At 39.2% G+C, this 23,876-nt stretch overlaps 1 protein-coding gene across 10 annotated transcripts in view; it reads right to left on the bottom strand.

The window, feature by feature from the left end:
* Nucleotides 1-23,876, bottom strand: part of TRPM3 (transient receptor potential cation channel subfamily M member 3) — a 416,327-nt gene that overhangs the window by 372,833 nt on the left and 19,618 nt on the right. For 2 of the 10 annotated variants that reach the window (XM_038125130.1, XM_038125136.1), the window contains exon 1: nt 16,214-16,760. The exons of 1 other annotated variant lie outside the window; for it this stretch is intronic. In XM_038125130.1, coding sequence (XP_037981058.1) covers nt 16,214-16,369 — 156 coding nt within the window. In that variant the 5' untranslated portion in view covers nt 16,370-16,760. Of the gene's footprint in view, nt 1-16,213; nt 16,763-23,876 lie in introns of those variants that run through there. 7 more of the 10 variants (XM_038125132.1, XM_038125131.1, XM_038125141.1 and 4 more) reach the window with 5 other exon arrangements.

The raw sequence follows: 23,876 nt of genomic DNA, 5'->3' as shown, positions 1-23,876 counted from the left end.
CTCTGGCTCTTTAATAAAATTAAACTTCTTATACAGTTAAGGACTAAATTTTATCAGTAGTGCTTTGGGAGTCCCAAGACTACTCAGGTAGTCCTGAGACTCTCAAATCATCCTCCCCAAAACTGAAAAAAAGAAAAAAACAACTAAGAAACCCCCTTTTTCATACAGTTGTGCAGAAAAAGAAAAAAAAGCTAGCTGTTTCCATTTGGTATAGGACAATAATTTGAGGAAATCTGGCACAAAATAAGCTTGTTGGGTGAACCAAACAGCCTCCTTGGATAAAAAAGACAGAATTTTGGAAAGTACCAGTCACACAGAAGCACCTGGATGACTATCCATGCTAGCCAGCAGAAGAAAGATCATTTGGTAGTACAAAGGGCAAAATTATATGCTCAACAGTTGTTAAGTGACAATACACCACCAAGTTCTAGGAGGTGTCAAGAAATACATCCACAGGCAAGAGAAATTTGAAATTCTGTATCAGTAAACTGTACTATCTAACCATTTATGAAAAGAAATCGGGGTGAAGTGTGGAGAGAGGATTTGGTTCTTTTAGAGTAAGCACAAAGAAGGGCTCTTGAGTTAGAAAGATGCCTGAAGAATGGAGAAGTAGACAGAGCAATGCAGAGATATCTTCCACAGTTTCAACAAATTTTGGCCCCTTTTGGTTTCAGGGCAGACAACTGGAAGTAGCTGAGGTTTTGTCCACATTAAACAAGCTCACAGTGAGCTCTAAGCAGCTGATGTCCTCTAGGAGGTCTCTAAAAGACATCTCTAATCATAACAACCATTTCCTAAAAAATCCTCCAAAGAGGTAAAAACAAGCTTGTGTAAGTGAGCTCTTGAGTGTAAGATGAATCACAGTGTAGCTGCTAAAATGACTAACAGCCACAAATTTGCTAAAGCATGATTGCAGAGTTATCTGGAAACTGATAAGAAATTTTCTAAGTCCCCTCCAGATTGCTACTGGATGCATCTTAGAACTAATGAGAGTTGAGACTGCATTTCTCTCATGCATCAGCCCTTTTTCTCTTGGAATATCTAGCACAGCTCCAGGTATTCAAGGATGCACACGCTCAACACAATGCCAGGATAAGTATTTTTGACAAAGGCAATTTTTGCACAGTGGAGACTGTAGAGTCACATAGCATAACTATATTAGGACATAAAGTAAGGCCAAATTCAGAAATGGCAAATTATTTCTAGATATCTTTCTTCTGAGTGTTTAGATCCTGCTACTATTTGCCTGAGAAACCAGTCTTATGCTTCACTTCCAGGTACTATCCTGGCTAAGCAAGAACAGCCCAATGGGCTCTTAGTAATACACTGAGAATGCAGCTAAAGGGGAATCAAAATCCTCCAAGTATTCATGGAAGGAAGACTTAGTGGAGATGGTAGCACACATTACTCAGGGTAAATCAGTAATTGCTGCAGTCATGCACAGAACATGAAATAGAGCATTTCCATCTGAGAAAATAATCTCCATCACAAAGGAAAACACAATGAAGCTCTGCAGAAGTCCAGCACGTGTAGTGATGTAGAGCACTTTTAACAGCAAAAAATTTAGAAGAAATGATAGGCAAGAGACTTTGAAATCACATTCTGCACATAGGTCACTTGAAACCCAGAAGACTAATGTTTGCTCTCCCACGCTGCTTAGACAGACTATTTCTGCTCTCTTTCTGAGGACTCTGTTCAAGACTTATTTGCAGGCCAGAAGCTGGTTTCCAACAAGGCTGAAACAAAATTATTTATTACTATGGGCTGTAATCTAATCTTGTATATCAACACGTGTGAATCAGTTCTCATATGATGTTGTCAAATGGAATTACATTTCAATGGAAAATTTTGTGCAATATACAAAAATCATATATACACTTTACACTGCACACACTCAAGTAAGATTCATTCTAACAGAAAGAACTCTGACTCAGAACTGAATAGGCGAAACATTTAACTTGACATTGAGCTCTTTTTTCATTATAAAAATTTTTGGTTTTAAGTCCATTTGCTGCAATAGGTAGCCTGTACAATTTATGCATGTCTTAACTGTGTGTTTTTCTACAACACTAATGAAACATCTCAAATTTTTTTGCCAATGTTCTCCAGACACATCCCACAATGTCTGGCAGATGGATGGCTGTGTTCAACAAAAATTTCAGTTCTGTTTGTGGAGAGAAAATAGTCATGAGACATGGCCTTCAAATATACATTTTTATTTGTTTGTTTCCCTTCTCTCCCAAATATTTTTTGAAAGGGCAGATCCAGCTATACTTGAGAACAGATTAGTTGGAACTTCTTTTCTTCAGATGTTGACATCTGCTGACAGGTTCCAAATTCCATTGAGAATTCTGTCATAAATATTTCTAAGGTTACAAATGAAAAACTAATAACAGTATATATCACTAATAACTTTTTCTTCAAGCACTTTTTAAATTAAGTTATAAGTTGCATATACTTCTGTAACACCTATACACTTTAAATTTACTGACTTTGAAATCCACAAAAAACATCTTTGAATTGTCATGTTTTAAAATATATTCTAATTACTATTCCCTTTCCTAATTTCATCTTACCTCTGTGGGGGTAAAAATTCAGCAGTTCAATCGTGACGCCTCTTGCAATGAAATAAGGCAAATGATTAGGCCAGAATTTCTGACCTCTCACATTCCTCGTACCATGCTGAAGTAGACAAGGAAAAAGCACATGGTCATCTGCACAAAAACATTCCTAAAAGCAAGGTGAAAATAATGGTTCTTGCCTTGAACTTTAAACTAACTGAAATTAAGACTATTATATCTCAGAGCCGTCTTTAAGAAATCAGAAGAGCAGGTTGCCCACATTACTGCAACTTGGCATCAAAAAAAATTGTAAGAGACTTTTTAAATGTCCTATTTCGTCCATATTACATCAGTCCTCCAGGAATATTAGAGTAACCAACAGGATGCATTCCTAATATACCAAGTCACTGCTTAAAATTTGGGAATGAACAAGAGGTTCATTCTTCAGTGAAAACTATAGCTGCCCTGACCTGTGACTTTTTCAAGAATAAAACAGTTGACATGCTGTTGACATGTGTGAAACAGTTTACATGTTTCACATGTATGAAAGCCCAGAGCAGCCTAAGTGCACCAGATGCCAAATGTACCACTTACACACAAGCCACTTTTGAAAACACTTTTATTCTAGCAGATCTACCATGTATGTGCTAGATTCCTTACCTGGACGTGTACCCCAGATATGCTGGATCTCTGAATGGAAAAACAACTGTGGGATATCTAGAAAATACCATTAAAAAGAAAATCCACTGAACAAGAACAGGTGGAGGCAAGTAGAATACTTGTCAGGTAATATCTGTTAGCTATACTTTTCATATCCACTTCATTGTGTGCTGAATCAGCTGTTTGTCCACTACCAGCCCTTAACATCAATTTTAAGTGTTGTGTGAATAAATACACAGCTATCACACTAACAGTATGTTTCCAGCAGAATCAACATTTTGACAGCTGATTTACCTCATAAAAGTTGAGATTTATCATCTCCTCCCTATCTGGTAGCAGAGCATTGATTTCTCTTTAAGGGGAACATCAAGATCCAGAGGCCTGGCACTTACAGCAGCTGAAGTTCAGCTATTAATAAAACAAATTAATAAAACACTTAAGGATTTTAACAGAATGAACCTGAGGCCATACTCTCAGTGGTTTAGATCTGATTATGAGGGTATGGGCATCTCATCTACTCAGATTACTGGAACAATGAAAGCTCCTCAGTTTTCTCCATTTAACTTAAGCGTTACTTTAGCATCCACTCTACTGAGATAGGCAGCTGTTAGTAGAACATCCATCCCAATAAACAGCCTAGCAGTAAACCATGATCTCCCTTGCTGCCTGTAGTAACAGCATCACAGGCAGCAAGGTCATTAGCAGAGGAGGCACAATCAACTATAGTTTTCTAATACTACATTATTAAGTGAAGCAAAACACTCTTGTGAGATGGTAGGATTCAATCTTTTTTTTAGATTCACTGCCAACAGAAAATTAAAAATATTTTAACCTTCATGCAAATGGAACATACCTCATATTTTCAGCGCAAAACTGAAGATTACCATCAAAATCATGACACTAAATATATTAACTATGAGACTAGTTCTATCAGAGACCATCTCACTTTCTGCTCAGAAATGAGAATCACTTACTATCCTGTTCCAGCGCCAAGTGAGCAGCTTGAAATGTCTTTATACAAATTAATCATTACATTCTTTTAACCTTTGCCAGAAGTTAAAAAATAAATAAACAAAAGAGGAAAAAGCCAGAGAGAACACATATTTAAACAGGCACCTTTTTAAAGCCTTGCCTCCAGTTTCAACATTAAATGGCTTGGTTTATGTCATAAGACCCTCATCTGGGCATAGGAGTACCAGATATTTTCACTAGTCCTTTCAGTTCTGGCAGGTGGAGTTTGAGACAACTCTAAGCTTCAGCCCACGCCTCAACTTGTCTGACTCAGAAAGAGCCAGGTACCAGTTTGAGCATCATATTAAATACACTGTGTTTCTAAGAAAATGGAACAAAGGAGGAAAGGCTGTGAGAAAAACAACAACAACAAATTAGTGGGTAGGAGATATTGTGGTAAAGAGACATTGCTTCAGGCATCCTGTACTTGTCTATAGATAAAAAAACAAATTAAAAAGTGGGATGAGCCCATCAATGCTTCTCAGTTTAACAGAACTTCTGCTTATTCTTCAAAAATAGCACAATATAAATACATCCTTATGACTAATCTTTCAAAAATACTTTATATGCATATCTACATACACACATTCATACATATATATATATATATATATATATATATATATGAAAATTGGAGTGGGAAGAGAAAAATATGCATAGAGATGGTAGTCTCAGTGTTTCAGAAAGTCTGAAGGAAAGAATAGGAGAACTAACTCATGCAAATAACAGTCCAGGAAAGGCACACACAGATAAACCACTGATTTCCAAGAAAAACCCGACATTTCTTAAATACAATTAATTCCTTAAAAGGGAGACTGAACTGTGGGAGTTACAGACAGTCCTGCAAGTGATAAAATATAAAATGTAAGAAAAGACGTGATTATGGTGAGAAAAGAGAAGCACAAGAATATTTTGGTGAGTGCAAAAAGCAATCTACAGAAGCTGGACGAGCTGCATTTTTCTTTAAGCCAAATTAAGTCATCACGCATAGGAATCCAATTTCCTCTTTCAATTAGAAATCACTCCAAAAGTATGCAGCAGTGAGGATGCTGGGTTTTATCCTCATCCCCTTTCCAAAAAAACAGATTAAACAGTTAAGGCAAACTTCTGTTTTAACAGATGTTTTTGTACAAAGCTGCTACTTTGCTATGGCTCTCTCATTGAGGTACCCCAAGAAAAGGGCAATATTGTACTCAGTAAGTTACAGAGATGCAAGTAGTAACTTGTGCTTATATCTCATAGTCATTGTTTATTTGGCATGCAGTAATTACCTTTTGTCTGTAAGGAAAAAAAAAAAAAAATCCAAAGCAGCATCTCTAGCCTAGAAGCATCTTGTCCATAACAATGAGAAAAACCCTTGATAAGCCAAACCTTGACAAACCAAAATCACACGTATTTACTGAATTAAGAATCAACACTTATTTGATAATCTACTGATAAAAGAATATTCATTAGTTACGTTTTGAGTAATATCCTTCTGTGATTGTTTTGCAATTTTGCTAGTTGTACCCTCTTTAAAGCACCTCAGAAAACTCACATTATTAAGAGCACTGTGTCTCAGTTAATGAAACCACTTTCTTCTGCACCATTAAGACTGTTGTGCATTGCAACCCACTTCTTGTATTCTTCGTTTTCCTAATTACTCAGCTTAGATTTTCAGCAACTGTGGGCAGTGTAACTGTTTGCAGTCTGAGTAATGTCACCCTGGATGGAATGTGAAATGGCTTCTATACTGTCACACTCCAACACTGACAGAGGAATAAATTATTACTGCTGTATTTGCATTAAGATGTGCCTGATGCAACAGAGTGAAACAAGACATATTAAATGTCCTCTCAGTACTCCAGAGAAATAACTACCGTAACTTTTAGTAAGGTTGTCAAATCTACTTACAGAGAACAATCATAACTAAGGAACCTGCCTTCTTAATGGCTTATGTGAACTAATTTTATGAACCCATAAAAGCTTTACAGTACCCCTAGACTTTCACAGTCTTATATTGAAAGGTTCTGTATGCTCAGCATGAGAGCATATCCCACCAACTTCAAACACATTGTGTCAAAAATGAATTTGAGACTTTTTAGCTCATGTCCACATGGGTTGAAAGTTTGAATTCTGATTAAATTGTGTTCCATACAACACAGCATCTGTGTTCTTCCATTGTCAGTGTAAAAGACTGACAGATATCTTTTAATAATAACTTTTAAAATAGCTCTAATACCCAAACATTAGGGAAATACTTACTTGAAACCAAAAAGCACATCTAAAACCAAAAGACTGCCACCTTCAAAACAGTTCTATTGAATCAAATGCAGCCCTGTCACAATTTTGATAACTGAAAGGGAGAACAAATAAGCGCATGCTGTGAGGTGAATCTCACTGCATCCATCCTCACTGCTGAGCTCATTAAAGTCTCACTTGCCTGCCTTGCTGCCTCAATAGCTTTCCACTTGTCTCCAAGCTTCATTCACAACTTCTGACACAACTATAGTCTTACTCATTTCCTATGACAGCTTTTTGAGGACCAGATTTTCCTACCAGGCCCTTTGAAATTCTAAGTCATCCAGTCACAGGTATTTCCTTTTCTTTTATTCTATTCCTTGAGAGACCACTAGAAAAATTACCTAGGAGCACATCTGACTGTTAAGAACTTCTGGTATCTGGGAAACCTTTAAGAGCAAAAGTTGGATTACATTGCAGAAGCAGAGAAATCTGAATGAGTAAAGCTGCTACAGATTTGGACTCTCCATGATAACAACCTTCAAAATAAAAAGAGCAAATAGTTCAAGCTATTCTAATCAATCAACTTTTCCAATAAGAAATCAATTTCAGCATTTCAGGTTAGAGTCATCTTAGTTCTACTTTTAAACTTCTTGGCTGCATCCCTACAAATCTATGACGCCTAATGAGATTCATCTGACAATACCCAAAGAGCTGGCTGATGACATCACAAAGCCTTCCTCGATGATTGTGGAATGGTTTGGGGAACCCAAAGAGGTCTCAGCTGATTGGAAACTGGAAACTTTGTTCTGATTTCCAAAAAGATCAAGAAGGAGGCCTCTGGAAACTACAGGCTGTCAGTCTCACTTCAGTGCCTGGTAAAACCATGGAAAAGATTATTCTAGGAAGTATTGAAAAAATACTGGGAGGACACCACAGTCATCAGTGACAGCCAGCACAACTTCATGAGGGGGAACTCCTGCTTATCAAAACTGACTTCCTTCTACAACAGGGTAACCCACTGAATTGGTCTAGGAAAATCAGTAGAGGCAATTTTTCTGGACTTCAGCAAAACCTTGCAAACTGTCTCTCCTTCTAGACCACATGTCCAGCAGACAGCTGAACATTACCTGATAAGTGAGCAATTGGCTCATGGGTTGGGCACAAAGGGTTGTGGTGAATGAGCTGACATCAGACTGGAGTCTGCTCATTAGTAGGGTTCCAGAGGGCTCCATCCTCAGCCCACTTTCTTCAACATCTTGGACAAGGTATTCAAAGGCATACTAAGTTTGCCGATGACACTAACCTTGAAGGTGGTGTTAATTCCCTTAAGGGTAGAGAGGCCCTCAGACAGACCTCAAGAAATTAATTAGCTGAGCATCAACCACATGAAGCATCAACCATATGAAGTTTAACAAGTGCTGGATTCTGCACCTTGGAAGGGCAACCCTGGCTGTACACACAGACTGGGGAATGAGATGCTGGAGAGCAGTGCTGCAGAGGACCTGGGGGTCCTGGTCAATGGTGAGTTGAACATGAGCCAGCAGTGCCCTGGCAGCCAGGAGGGACAAGCGCATCCTGGTGGGCATCAGGGACAGCATCTCCAGCCAGGCAAGGGAAGGATTGTCCTGCTCTGCTCTGCACTGGGGCAGCTTCACCTCAAGTGCTGGGGGCAGTTTTGGGTGCCACAGTATAAAGCAGACTGTTTATTGAGCTGTTAGAGAGCATCCAAAGGAAGGCAAGGAGGATGGTGAAGGGTCTGGAGGGGAAGCCATATGAGGAGTGGCTGAGGTGTTTTGTCTCTTCAGTCTGGGGAAGAGGAGGCTAAGGGGAGATCCCTTAGCGGTCTTCAACATCCTTATGAGGGGAAATGAAGAGGCAGGCACTGATCTCTTCACTCTTGTGACCAGTGAGAGGACTCAAGAAAACAGCAAGAAGCCATGTTAGGGGATATTTAGGTTGGATATCAGGAGATGGCTTTTTTTACCCAGAGAGCTGCTGAGCACTAGAACAGGCTCCCCAAGAAAGTGGTCCCAGCATCAAGCCTGAGCTCCAGAAGTTTTTGGACAATGCTCTCAGGCACACGGTGTGATTCTTGGGATGTCCTGCACAGGCCGAGGAATTGGACTCAGTGATCCTGAAGAGTCACTTCCAACTGAGTATATTTGATTAATCACTCAGGGGAAATATTTAGAAATTAAGAGAGAATAAATAACTGTAAAGAATTAACATCAGATGCTTTTTCTTATTACAGTATTTCTAGAGAGCAAGCACTTATAATCTGGCAATAATAAGCAGAAACTTTTCATTTGCTTGTTTATTTAGACAAAACATTCTAATTTTTCTCTCCTTTCACCTCTCTAGTCACTGTGATTCACAGGGTTTCATAACATGTCAGTTTCTCTGAAATTAAACTTAAACTTAAAAAAATTGCAACAGGAGATTTGAATACTCTCCACAAAACACTTCCATTATGTCATTAAAGCAATTATGTTATCTAAAAGCAAAAAGAACATAAGAATACCAGGAAAAAATATATTTACCAGGAAATAATAAGACTCTTCTTCTTTCCACATTCATTTTGAAATGTCACAGGATTGTTGAAATGCTGCTTCATCAGAAGAAATAAATTATGTCCAGAAAGAGTTGCTTTCAGCTACATAGAAAACAGCTTATAAGAGGACATATCTATCACTGCCCAGCCAGTGTTAGAGTAAGTTGTGCAAGTTAAAATGTGTTCCTGCTATCATAACCAATATTACTATCTCCAATAGATTAAGAAGTACTTCTCTGTATTTTGTTGTGATGAATAAAACATCTCATAAGCCTCATATAAATTCCAAAAGCCTACATACATGCCTCACAGTAGCTGCATCCTATGGCAAAAACAAAACCATAGAGAAAAAAGAAAAGAAGTAAAACTGTCTCCTGATCTAGGCAGAAGTTTTCATGCTCTTTGTCAAAGGTCTAGAGCTTTGTCATCTCTTTGCACTGGTTTTGGTTTTTTTTTCTGCTTTTTTCCTTGCTTCTAAGTGTTGTCTGTAATTTAAAGATATTTCTATTTTTAATTAATTCCATTATTTTCAAGGACCTGAGCCAGTGTACAGAAAGATAACAGATAAAGCACCCTACAGGAAAGCAAGCCTTCAGAAGGCTGTTTTGCCTTTTGTGGATTGGTCATGGACAACAGCACCTCCTACATCAGCAACTCTCAGACTCACAAGTTCATCCACATCCAGCATACAGCTGCAAGTGCTCAAGATTTAAAAGAAGTTTATTGATTCTGGATATTCTGGAAATCAATCTCTTAATAAAAAGGGAGGTCAGCCACCACTTAAAAATTATCAGGCTCCAAAGAGTAAATCAGATAAAGCCAGAAATCCCCAATTACAAATAATTTTTAAATTCTGCTCATGGAATTTGACTCTATCATTCTAATTATTAAAAACCACCTTCTTTTGAAATACACGTACTTTCATTTCAGATACAGAATAGGCTATACATTAATAATTAATGATCATTATCTCCATAAGAAAGGAAGCAAAAGAGCAAAATAACTTCAGTCTTTGGGATTTTATTACATGGTATGCCTTCAATATAATAATTCCTAATGTCTTTTCAGGGGAGACAAGCAGATGAGAATTGTGGAAATTGAACTACTGTTCTGTTTTGTTATTTTAATGAGAATTCATTTCTCCTCTTCACTTGGTTTTGGAATTTTTTTTCCTGTTTTTCCTATCTTTAGTGCTAAAACTCACATTATAGCTCTGCAATGACTTGCATCCCATATGACTGCAGTCAGCAATATTACACTCTGCTCTACCAGGTACAGAATACTACTCTTAAAAGCTCAAGTCATAGAATAAATTCGCATGGACGAGACTTGTGAGGGCTCTCTTATTCGAGCATTTTCCAGATAATTTAAATCCAAAATCTGAAGTTTTTCCTTCAGAACAAAATTTGGCTATTTCAAAATTGGTTCATATTAATCATAGAGATTTATGAATGTTTGTCCAGCATCAGGCAGTACTAGGTCCATGTCTTAGAGAACACCTTCACAAAAATGTTAACAGGAACACAAAAACATTTTCATTTCTGATAAAAAACCTGATCCCTAAAATCATAATGAATTACTAACATTTAAAAATCACACTACTCAACAGAATAGTCCACATATGCACCAAAGAAATAATGCATAGAATATAACTTTTTTCCCACCATCACTAAAGGAACAAACACAAGATCAGCTATTCAGACAAGTATTTAGGACTGGTCTACTATAGGAAGTTTCTTGACAGGTTTCCTTACTGGAGGCCAGCTGCAGGGAGACACTAGGCAATATATTCAGGAGAGATTCTATAAAAAGGCAACCTCATATATAGGTTCAGGAAACCTCATTTAAAGTGAGGATTAAATAGTCATAATTTCTAGCTTTATTATTAAAGCATCCAAATAAGCAGTCAGGAAAAGTGTTGCTCATCCATGGCATACAGACAGAAACAAATGTAGAAAAACATGAAAACACTCTGTTATATACTATATAAAATTTATAAAACCACTGTAAAGTTGCAGAAATTAAGAAGAAAGAAGCATCTGCCTAAAATAAAAGCTAGACAAAATGTACAATTTGTCATACATGACAAGTTGCTCATGCACAGGATTAGTTAGACTCCCTTCTGCTACCAAGAACTTAAAAAAATTAACAACAAAAATAAATATTTCCTTCAGAGACAGTATGTTATTTTCCATCTCACAGTATTACCAAATTATTCTACCAGTCCTTGCCCTGGGCTAGAACTACCATTTTTATTTTTCCTAAGCAGTGTGTTTTCACATCTGACAGCAGCAGTAGGCACGCTTCTAAGATTTTCAAGCAGACAAAGTATAGGCAACAGTTACTATCTGTGCTAGTGCACATCCTGTAAATTAGTTCTCAAAGGACTTTCTGATGTATATTTACACAATTCCAAGGTAAATCAGGCTGGCAGGGACTTGGGGAGGTTTCTAGTCCCAGCTGCTGCTGAGAGGGGCAGATCAGGCAGCTCAGGACTTCACCCAGTCAGGGCGTGAAACTCCCAAGCCAGGAAAAAGCCAGTCAAGAAAAAGCCCACTTTCCCTGGGCCCGGCTCCACCACTACTACTCCCCCAGCAGCACATCATCCCTCCCAGACTATAATGTCACAGCCCAGCTACAGAAGCGTGGCTAGAGCAAAGGCAGTTGGCATCCACTGCTCTCCTCTCACCCCAACTACATTAGAGAAGGCATGAGGGCTGGATCTGGCACAACTGATGCTTGGTAAATCCTTACTCACTGTTTCCTGTCACTGTCAACTCCTTCATGTGCCCAGATGTGGGTTCCAGGAGGTCTCCTTCCTTGGTTTTACCTCAGGCTGATGACCAGCTTTTCTCCTCCTCCGGCCAAATCAGGGAGTGCAGAGGCCTGGCAGACATGGGTGGTGGGGACCTGCCTTACCTATGTCTGCTCCCCCTGCATCACCTTCACCTACAGGGATCCTAATAGCAAGACCACTGCACATCAAGGAGTCAGTGATCCACACACCAGGTAATCCGAGTACACCCTGGCCTCTGCTGTGCTGGACTGCCCACATGACTTGGCCTTCAAGCTTCTCTGTGCTGCCCAAATTCCTTGGTTGTAGGACAAACTCATTTTAGGACAGGGGCCCACAGACAGCTCTCCCTCATCACCAGCAATTACAGCACCTGCACCACCATGCCTTCATCAAGAACGGCAGCAATAAATTCTTGTAAGAACATTGTTTCTGCTTGCCAGCAGAAAATACAAATATTTTTGATCAATTTTTTGGAAAAAAATCATACACTAGCTAAAATGAGCAAACAAGTCAGCCGTGTATGGACAGAGTCACAGTGTGCTGCTCAAGCACCATTCAGTAACAAAATGTTTTCTTTAACCTCCAACAATCTCCTGGATGGCTGGTGCTCTGATGTAATACATTTCCCAAAGACTATGGAGGTGTTCAGAGAAAGCTCCATCTGCTTCCTTACCCTGGTCAGTGATCCGTAACACAGCTCAAAACATGCAACAAACCCTCCTCTGACCCTGACCCACAAGTTCTACGCAGACCTGAGTCCTACATATCTGAGCTGCTCCTCCACGTGAAGGCAGCCCTATTCCTCTTCTTCCCTACCTGCCTCTCCTGAAGGGCTTGTCTCCATCAATCACAGCAGTACCACATCACAGGTATCCCAGCAATGCTGCAGCTCTGACCACAGGCTGAGCTCTTGCCCCTGCTGCTCGAATCCCAAGCAGTGTGCAGACAGGTACACAACCTGCTGCCTACTTTAACATGTTCAAGCTTTGCCTTGTTTGCCCCACACCCTGTACTTTTGCTTCCTGTCCCTGCTCCACCATTTTGTCATACAACTCAGGGCTGTAATGTGCCTCCCACATCACTGGTAGTTTAACAGTCTCCTCACCAGACCGGCCAGCGTCATGGCAAAGGTGCTTTCACTACAATAAATGAGAATGGGAAAATGAGATCTGATTTCTCAAATTCACAAATATGAAACTCACAGGTTAAGCTAAATTTTGTTCAATCTGCTCCATAACAAATCTGAAGTTCAGCTCTTCACTCAATGGATTACACCTGTATATATAATGTTCCTCACCCATATACACATAGTTCTGCTCTGCCATCTCTGGGAGACATTACTTTTCATCAGTCATTTGTACTCAGCCCATCGGATTTTCAGCATCCAAGACAAGACCAATGACCTGGTTCCCAGCTATAATTTCACTGGTGCCACAGCAAAGTAAAGTTTTATGTCATGTGTTCTTATGTTTCTCACTTGTCATTTTGTATTGTAGCTACTGTAAATATCCTGGGGAAAATTTCACCTCAAAAGCAATTTAATCTTTGGACAAAAGAAAAAAATCTACTGTGATCAGAAACTGTAGAGCAGAGCAGCCAGTTATCTCAGTTTTTATTGAAGTAGAATACTGTGCAGCATCTGCTTAAAATGGGTTGGAAAATTCACATAATTCAGAGGCTGCAAGTACAAACTACTCTCAAGATCTTGGCAGAAAACATCCAAATTGCCTTTATGAGCAGAAATTCAGTGTGATCCAAAATGTGATCTGCTGGTTTGCAAGGCAAAATTTTTATCAGTTTGAATAGGGGAGTTCCATGCTCTTTTCCCTTTCCAGAGTTGCACAAGCAGATGATGGAGAGAGGAAAAAAGCCAAAGGGCCTAATTTCTTAAGCTATACGCATACTTCAGCCCTTCAGTACGTAATGTCTTCCCTCAAAATGAAACCAGGGTTATTCTAAACAAAGATCACAGCTAGACATTGTTTGGAGTCAGCCACATGTGTGCTCTAGGCAGCATTGGCTCTTACAAACCTTTTCTATCTCAAATATTCTTCACTTCTTCAGCTCCTGTCAATGTAGCAATTTCTTCTCTATCACTCAAACACTAATATCAAAACAAGGTAAATTAAATTTAATACCCCTCCATTCCACCCACACCCCCTCAAACCCCCTTCCTGATCGTTTTGGTAAAGAAATAATATTACCAATTATTCTTCAGGAATTAACAAAGTAATAAAAAAGCAACCAACTCTTAGGATTATTCAATAAAAAATGTAACAAGTAATGAATAAGTGTGAAACATCAGTATCAGCAATTTCTACAAGTGTGTAAAGAAAAGGAAAGCCAGAAAATATAGATTTTGGGGGGAAAAACCAACCAAAAAGTATACATGCATAGCATCACTTGTACCAAACTCCTGCTTCAGCACTGCACCCCAAAAATTCTCCTCAGACAAGTAACAAACTTTAAAAAGTAAACTGTGGCAGACAAATAGAAGTTGCCACAAGAAAAAATAATTCAAGGGATAAGGCTGAGGGGATGAGGCCAAAACACTGATGCTAAAAAGACTGAAATATTACACTATTTCCCTCCCTCACCCCCACCTCACATCGGGATAGTGTGGGTGCAAGTGGGAAGGGGAAAAAAAAGGTACTTCAAATGTCTTAAGAACTACTATGTTCTAGCTTTGCTTTGGAAAGTGGTTCCAAGTGATTTATTCTTAGTGTTGAAATGTGATTTCAGAAACCCTATTCTCTCATTAAAAAAAAAAGCAATAATGAAGAAGACAAAATAATAGTTACCCATTTACCCATTCTCAAAAAAAAAAAAAAACAAAAACAAACCAACAAACAAAAAACCCCCACAATGTTTCCAAAAAAAGACAAAAAAAAAAAGAAAAAAAAACCCTTGAAAATCAACAAACTAAAAAATTCAGAATCTGTCATTCCCATCTGTCCTGCACTTTATGAAGTTTAGTGGGCTTAATGCAATGAAAATTCATTAACATAAAAACCACCAATATAGTACTTTAGAGAAGAAAAAATGAAAAAGTTGCTCATACTTTCAGAAAGATTCTGGAAAAGCAAAGATTAAGCAAAGATTAATACAACCTTTCAATTCTGGCGAAACACTTGCAACCTGAAACTCATTCAGGGTTCTGGCAGGAGTAAGAATTCATCTCAGCTGTAAGCCACAAGAACAACAACTTTGTTTAGAACAAAAGAAACTCAACAAGCCCTCAAAAAAACAAAACAAAAACCCCCCACAAACCAAACAACCAACACCAACCCTCAACTGCACAGTGCATTTTTCTGATGAGTTCTAGCCATATAATCCTTACCTGGGTTTAAGCCATCTACTGCAAAGTTTGTCTATTATTAAAAAAGCCCACTCCAAAACCCCAGCCTAAATTACAGTATTTTAATCTACAGCATGGTACAGATTAATGTAATGCTACTCCCGTTCCCCCTCCACAAGATAATATTGTTACTTTGTATGATGTTTTCTTGTTGCCATGACATCCTTTATACCGTAGGCCTCTTTACCCTTACATTATTTTCCCTACTGAAATTCAACTCGTGGCCATTTTACTCCCAGGTCAAAAGCTCATAAATACTTGTTTATTTTCAAAATTATACATTTGATCTCTTGAATAAGGTGTATCACTCCAGACCTCAGACAGTCTGCTTTAGGCAGGAATACACAATGCTCTTTCTAAGCACACGAAAACAGATTGTCCTTGGACAGTAAGAAGTTCTTCCAAAATCTGTGTTTGTGTGTGTTTGTTCAGCACTTACCTATGGGATTCTGATCCCAAGGAGACAGGCCATCGAGCACTCTAATAAATGTCACTCCTGTTTTAATGCTCAGTTTGTTCTCTCAATTTCCCTCTATGGTCAAGATGTTCATTTTCCTAACTTGCAATCTACGCTGTAGCATGCACCTCCATTAAAATGTTTGTCTACCCACCCCAAAGATTCCCGGCACATCCCATCGACCTGCCTGAAGGCAGACAGACCAGCAAGGGGACACCCACCCAAGAGTAAAACCTCTGGTTCCCAAGAGCCTGCTTTCTGCCTATATGCCTTCGGGTCTTTCGCTTATGATTGCTACCACTGTTCCCCTAAGCGGCACAACGGGAGCACGAGTGGCCAGGCAAATACTTCTCACCACGCCAGCTGCGCTCCCGGCCGAGCCGTGCGACTCGAGCTCCTGCTCCGCAGGGAGCACAAGGAGAGAGCCGAACCGGAGACCCGCACGTGTTAACAACTGCAAAGTCAGGCTCAGCGCATGGGAAAGGCGATTCCTCTTCCCGAAGCGCAACAGGTTGCTCCTCACCACCCCCGCCCCAGCCCCCGGAGCGAGCAGGTACCCGGAGGGCGCAACGCGGTCGCGGTCCCGGTCACTCACCGCCAGCGCAGGCGAGGAGGGTCCGGTGCGCTTGGAGCCGCGCCGGGAGCTCAGCCGCCGCCAGGACTCGGCCAGGCGCCCTCGGCCGCCGCTCGCCGCGCCCTCGGCGGCGCTGCCCCGCTCCGCTCTGCCGGGGCTCAGCCGCCGCTGCTCCATGCCCACGGCGCGGCGGAACCCCACGGCCGCCACGGGCCCGCCTCGGGCGCTTTATCGGCGCTGCCGGGCGCGGCGGAGGGGCGGGCAGGGGCGGGGCGCCAGTGCCCCGAGGGGCCGCGGGGGCGCCGGGCGGGCGGCGTGTCCCGCAGCAAATCCAAGTATTAGTCTGCAGCGTGAGTTAGAAAACAGGCACAGAAAGGGACAGATAGGTGTACTGTGCTCAGACATGACAAGTTATGTCACCTGCTCGTCTCCCATCTAGATCGTGCCAAAATCGTGCCAGGAGGCTTTTTCTAAATACCCTACGTTAATAGTTCTAGGGAAATGAATTAGTAGTTTCTCTATAATAAAATATGTTCATTCTTAATGTCTAGCAACCGTCACATGTGTGCAGCCTCCACTCTAAGGCAAACGTTTTCCCCTACTGTTTCCACATCAGAGGATGGAAACACCAAGTCAGGGAAAGATGGCACAGTACCTGTTGTACTGTGACACACCTAGGGAGGCCGTGTGTGGCCTGCTTTTCTTAAGATCAAGAAGGAGCCCCTCTGAATTTTAGTCGCTTTACTAATACCAGTAGTGTTTCCTGCAGTGCTGGTCAGGGTCCTGGCTCATCATGCCCTTTCAGGCACTTAAGAACAAACACAGGGGTTCATCATCTGTACGTGTTGAGCACAGGACACTGCTGCAGTGCCACGGAGGAAATCTGCCTCATCTCTGCCCTCCAAGCTCATTGCTGATTTTTCTTCCCGAGGGAGAGGATGCTCAAGTCTCCACAGCTGATTTAACAAGGCGGCTAATCTCTATTTTCCAGGCAAGATTAAAAACACTGTGAGTGTTTTGCAGGTATTAAACCATTGATTTTCATTTATGATTTAACCCTTCTTACAAAAATTTATTGAAAGACAGTTTTACTGACAAAGACATATCCCTGCTCCTTTCTAAGTAGCTTAACTTTCTATTCTAAAAAAGATGTTATGACAATATAGTGAATGATATTATTCTAGTTACAGCTTAAGCAATTTATGAAAGTGTGTATTTTCCTCACAGTGTATCTAATGTCATGAAGTTAAACGAGAAGGATGGGTCAGAGTTTCCAAAGAACATGATAAACTCCTTATTAAATACATGTTGAAAGAAAATGATTGAGGGTTTTGTTGTGACTTTAGGTAGTCTAATGCTCTGCAAGCCCATAGTCACACTCCAGACTTCCATTCAGTGAAGACAGGCATTATTGGGAGGATCTGTTTTTCCAATACCTGTGTCTATAGCAAGTTACTTCATTTGGGTGAATTATTGTCATGAATGCTTTTATCTTCATTTATTCCTCTCTGAGACACATCAGCATTTGGTCAGCTTTGCTGATTGTATTAATTAGCTATATCATTTTAATGGTGATTTTTAAAGTTTAATAGATTAATGGATTAATCTATAGATTAATTTCTCTGACGTCTCCTCTATCTCTTAGTAGTAACTATCAAATTTCCCAAATCCCATGTTTTCATTAAAATATTCTTTAGAGGAATCTAGTGGTTTTCAAATCCCATAAAAATCTGTAAGCAAGTTAAAAAGTCAAATTACGTAAAACTCAGAAGACATGCTCTTATGGATTCTTGTTGGTAGAACGGGGAACAAGAATCTCAAGAAATGAAAAGAACTAAAGGACAGGATAAAAACATATTTGTGTTACTGATTTGTCAATAGTCTTGTTTAACACTTTGCCAGCTGGAATATGAAGTATGCTGCCTTCATCTCTTTAGCTACACAGACAACACTATACTACTTATTCAGCTCACAGTACCATGTAAGATATAAGAAAAGCAAAAAATATTCTTATTTTAAAAAAATATAGCAAACCTAGTAAGAAATAGAAAGGCTATTTTAAATAATATACAAACTTCAAACTAAAACAGAACAAAATCAAAGCCAAAAGCAATTAAAATTCAGTAAGTCTAGTATACAACACAGGTCACTTGAATAACATCAGAAAGACAAATTTTGTGAAAAGCAATAGACAATAAATCAATAGACAAGAAATATTTTTTCCCTCTGATGTTAGGATTAATCCTTTAGCACAGATAACATCTTCCTTCTTCTTACTTCTGTCCATGATTAGACTGAATCTGACAATCTAAGTGCCCGGCAGCTTTTGTATAAACTGTCAGAAGTTTCAACTTGTTACACGCTCTGACAACTTTTAGTGCAATGTGCTTGCTTAATGACCACTTCATAGGATTGTTTTCCAACACCTATACACATATTTATGCACATGTCTGTATTATACACACCGCAAAGCTCTTCCACACATGCTTCTAAATGCTGCTGTTATGGTCTTTATCAACATACTGTATGCCTGGCAAGAAAGTACTTTCATTCCTGGCAGAGAAGGAAACGACTGCATGTTATGAGTACAGTTGCCTGACATTGTAATTTCAGCTATTCTCATTCCACCTGCAAACTTATTCTTCACAGTCATTCATTAGAATGTTCAAATATTTATCAAGAACTACATGAAGGCATGTCAATAAATGGTGACAGGGTGTTGACATTTGTCTGATTTAGATCTTCTAACTCAGCAGAGTCCAAGACCCACTGAAGTGTTTGGAACAGTTGGAACTACTGAGAGGCTAGGGAGCAGTCGTTCAAGGCTGATGAAAAGCTTTCTTTTCACTTTCCATTAACAAGCCAAAAGTCATAGGGTGATTTATGCTGGAAGGGGCCACTGAAGGTCACCTAGTCCAACCTCTCCCTAAACTAGGTTTGTGTACATCAGTTTGCTCAAGGCTTTGGCCAGTCGGGTCTTGAAAAAACCCAGAACTGAAGATTTTGCTCCTCTAGACAATGTTTCAGTGCTTAAGCATGGTCTCAGTCAAAAACCTTTCCATTAAACCTAACTGGAATTTCTCATGTTCCCACATTTGTGTGTTTCCACTTGTTTCTTCACCTTACCATTTCATGGACAGCCTGGCTCTGTTTTCTCTACACCTTCCCATTCAGCAGTCAGGGGCAGCAATTCAGACTGCCTGTAGTCTCTGTCCTTGAGACTAGACAACTTTATGCTCCCAGTCTCGTCAGTCATATGGATGAGACTCTCTGCAAAGAGCTGGAAGGAACCTCCCATTTTTCAGTCCTGGTGCTCATGGGGGAGGTTCAGCCACCCCCATGTCTGCTGGAGGCACTCTACCTCCGGGCACAAGCAGACGCTGGCGTCTTCATGAATCTGCTTAAAAGAGGACAAGCACCTGAAGTTAAAAGGGGTGCAAGAGAGTTGGTTGTTACTCAAGGAAGCAAGGAAAGGATCGCCTCCCCCATGCTCCAGAGCAGTCCATCCTGATGAGCAAGGAATTCAGGAAAACACCAGGAGGCCTGCATGGAGATTGGGGCAAGGAGATCAGGGCAAAACACAGATGTAAAGAAAAGTGTACAGAAGGTAAAGGCAGTGACAGGATGCCTGGGAGGGATACAGAGATCCTAGCATCTTCTAGCACAAAGGGGTGACATCAGGAAAGCTGATGCCCAGCTGCTGTTGAGTCTGGCAAGGATGTCTTGAGGAAAGACCTGTGAATGAAGGCCCTGTGGATATTTCATAATTATGGTATAAGAAAAGCAATCATAAGCACCATGTAAAAATGTGCTATTCCTTACCATGTTTCTGAGGACAGTCCTCTTCCTGTTAGTGAAGAATTTATTTGTATGTGTATCTGCTTTAGGTGTACTCAGATTGCTGTCACGGCAGCATGGTGCTGCCAGAGCTGTTACTAAGAGTCTTCTCTGGGACTGTCGTCTTTGAAAGTTTGCCATTGCTGTGACATTGTAGGCCACAGACAACTGATTTTTGGGCTTGAAAGTACTTCTGCTTTTGCCTCAAACTCATGAGATTCCTTTTCAAAGTGTGGGTCATAATGTAAAATACACATTTTTCAAAGGCCAAGTACTCTGCCAAACTTTTTTTTCCTTTTGGATTTGTAAACATATATTTTGTATTTTTTGTATATTTTGTATTTGTAAACAAATTCCTCTCAAAATTTTCTACTAATACAGGAAAAACCCCAAAAGCTGATGTGAATTATTTGCTTCCCTTAAAATAGGAAAAATGTTGTAGTTTCTTTCATGTATCTACTGCTAGGAGTGGGTCATACACTTCTGCTTTTTATAACCGGCACTGTGGAAGATCTTTTTTCTATTTTCCAGTTTACAGAATTTTGATTAAGGAAGTTAAATACACTGAAATCAAAAGCTGGCAAGAGTTGTATTTACAAGTTCTGTACTAGAGTTGCTGCATACTGTTCTTATTTTCTAACTAACACAAGTGTTTTTCTTCTTTTTTTTATACCTTGCAATTTTGTAGAGAGACAGATAAATCTTATACTAATATTTTTTGGTGGATACTAATAAAAGTGTTGTTTAGTTCAACCAAAGCATGTTCTGAGAGTGGCAAGATTCCAAAAAAATACAACTTTGATTTTGAAAGGAGTAACCAGTCGTACCTTGCTTGCACAAAGAGTGAAGATGGTTATACATTTTTCTGAAAGTCAGACTACAAAATCATGCTTGAAACTCAACTAGAATTCATAGTCTGAATGTGCCATGAAAATATCTCAAATTCCAGATTTTAGGTCATAAAGCTATTACTATTAATTTTTTTGGAAATTACCATGGTACAATTTATTTTCTAAAGCACAAATCAACAGCAGTCTCTATGTTTTGAAGGTTATAGGTGAAACCTTTTAAATTAAGTACTGTTTCTATGATTCACAGAAAAAAAAGTTATAAACTAAATAGGAATAGGCTTCTTGTTACAAACAGACCAAACATTGGATGAAAAGTGTTGTTTTTTTGAGTCTTATTTTTTTTCATTAAATGTAAAAGACGTGGAGGTAGAGCTTTATGCTACCAGATCACTAGAAAATGAACTTTGTGTTTTTATGTTTATCTGAGTCATCATCGTAGGATAATGGACTAAATAGAAAAGCACTGTTGCCAATTTTTGTCTGGAAAATAACATTGAAGTGACCTCTGGTGTGTCACAGTAACTTTAAAACTGAATCAGGTATTATTAATGTCTATTTTTTTAAGTGCACCTAATGTCTTAACCACTTGATCATTCTTGCCTTGCAATGTTTAGGCACCCTTGACACTGGGAACAGATAGATTGTTTTCTGGGTCACTACTGGAAGAAGCAGTATAGAACATTGGTGATTAATAACTTATTTTTCTAAATTATGCCTGGTCACCTCATTGAAGCATGAAAGGACAAACAATGGGAAATTTTTTGTAGTTTCTTAGAAGCCTTTAGTGTGGTGTTTATTCAAGCTGAACTCTCTCTACACAGGGAAGTCATTTTGAGCAGAGACTGTGAGATGAAACTTTCAACATTTAAGTTTTAATTGCACTCAGTTTTTCTTTCTCCCATCTGTTCACATCAAAAGTTCACAGTCTCCACTACAACATTGTGAGAAACATTTGCAATACCTTAGAAAATGAGCAGACATCATGAACAAATACTCCACAGTATTTTTTTCTGGCGCTGTCGTTCATTATGCAAAAAAATAGGCAACAAATTCAGAACAAAACAAAGAATTGCTCAGCTTGGATTTTAGCCTATTTTTACATAAACATTAAATGGAATATTCATTTCAAGACACATTTGGCACTTGGTAACACAGCATTTGATGACACAACATATTTATGCTTAGACCAAGAAACTTGCTTGTAACCCAAGAGGTGAACAATTTTTGTGCCATTACAGACACTTTTTCTGCCTTCAGGGACCTTTAGAGTTCAGATATGTATGGAAGCAGTGTTACTCTTAGGCCTCATGCCTAAGACAAAATATCAAGGTGATTCCTGGCATCTTCACAGTATTTGTGGTTTTGTTTAAAATATGCAAATGCAAATTAATGGAGACAAGTAAAGAAATCATTATAGCAAGTCATCAAATCACAGAGTAATTTGAGTTGGAAGGCACCTTAAAGATCACACTGGCCCATCATAGGTTGGGCCAAATTATTAGATACAAATGTCAGTAGTTTTTCTTCACTAATATTAAATTTCAAGAGAATAGGGAGAGTTATAGTTTTTAAAATGACACTTTAAGAATTACAGTTTCTCTTTGTACAGTCATTATAACAAATCATACTTTCACCAGCCAGCTGAATGATGATCTTAGCCTTAAACAACAAGTTTGTGCAAATAAGAGTCCACATTATTTAATCCTTCAGTCACCAAGTAAGGCACAATACTGAGATTAATCTTAGTACAATTCCTTGGCTTTGAAAACCCAGGTCAGTGTTTGAAAACTGAGTGAGTTTCCTTGGCATATAAATTAGTCACCCCATATTGTTGCCTAAAAACCCCAGGTTTAATAGTTTGCCATATGACTAACATGTAAAAAAACATCTGCAACTGTGAGGAGTAGTTTTCATTCTTATACTGTATCTTTGAATTAATTCCTCTCAATTAAAAAAATTACAGCAAGCTAACATGTATCTGTGCAAATTTATCTCTCTTGCTCTTGCACCCCACTCTTGTAATTTTATTTTTGTTAATATACGCAAAGCTTTGGGACAAACTAGCCCAAACGGGTGGTAATGCTAAACTCCACTCTGGGATAATTTTGGGTTGCTGAATTAATTGTGAATCAAATTGTGAATGAGAGATCTTTGATGGCTATATGGATGGCTGTCAGGGATAAAACACTAAATGCCAAGGGGAACAGAAGAAGTGCCAGGTTAATCTATTCAAAGTTGGGTCCTTTCTCTGATTTTGCATTTCCATTTGCCTTTTAGACTATCAATGCCCCAAATCATACCTGGTTCACTGTTCTGTTCCCCCTGTAGAAATCTGCCATATAAATGCTTGAATAGCAGAGCACTACACAATTCACAAAAATATCTGCAAGTAAGGAAGTAAAGGTTCTAGGAAAAGAGTATGACAGTATATTTTGATTATTTTTTCAGATTTTCCTGTACAGTGTACAGAAGTTCTCTGGCCCCCTGCAATGCTCTTCAATTTTTAAAGGAAGAGTAGAGATACTTAGTTCAATAGTTCTGGAAATCTTGAAGGTAAATCTAAACAATTTTTTTCATTTTTCTTTATGTCTAAAAGGGAATTCCTAGTGAGGGCCACCTTAGTGACTTTTCCTACAGAAAACTTGCCAATACTGAGAGTTCCCAACCTTGAATGAGGTGTGTATTTTTCTTATAGATAGAACTGGTTTATCTCACCCAGGAAAGTTATTCATTACCCTTTGTAGATAACTACATCATAATCTTTATCCATCATTGTAGGTTTGCCTTCATTCCCCCAGATGTTCTGCCAGGCTTACTGCCAAGCTGGAATGGCAGTAACCACAGAACTGATTTAAATGGCTACCAACCACCATTCTTTGCAGACGAGAAGTCCTGAACAGGATCGATATTGAAATGATCCAGCCACTATTAACTGTTACATCTCTATAAGAGGAATTTCACAATCTTTTAATGTAATTCTTACTTCTGATACCTGG

This window comes from Motacilla alba, chromosome Z (assembly GCF_015832195.1).
Source record: "Motacilla alba alba isolate MOTALB_02 chromosome Z, Motacilla_alba_V1.0_pri, whole genome shotgun sequence".
Taxonomy (NCBI): Eukaryota; Metazoa; Chordata; class Aves; order Passeriformes; family Motacillidae; genus Motacilla; species Motacilla alba.
The sequence above is the reverse complement of the archived record's forward strand: the minus strand, read 5'-3'. Positions and strand labels throughout refer to the sequence as shown.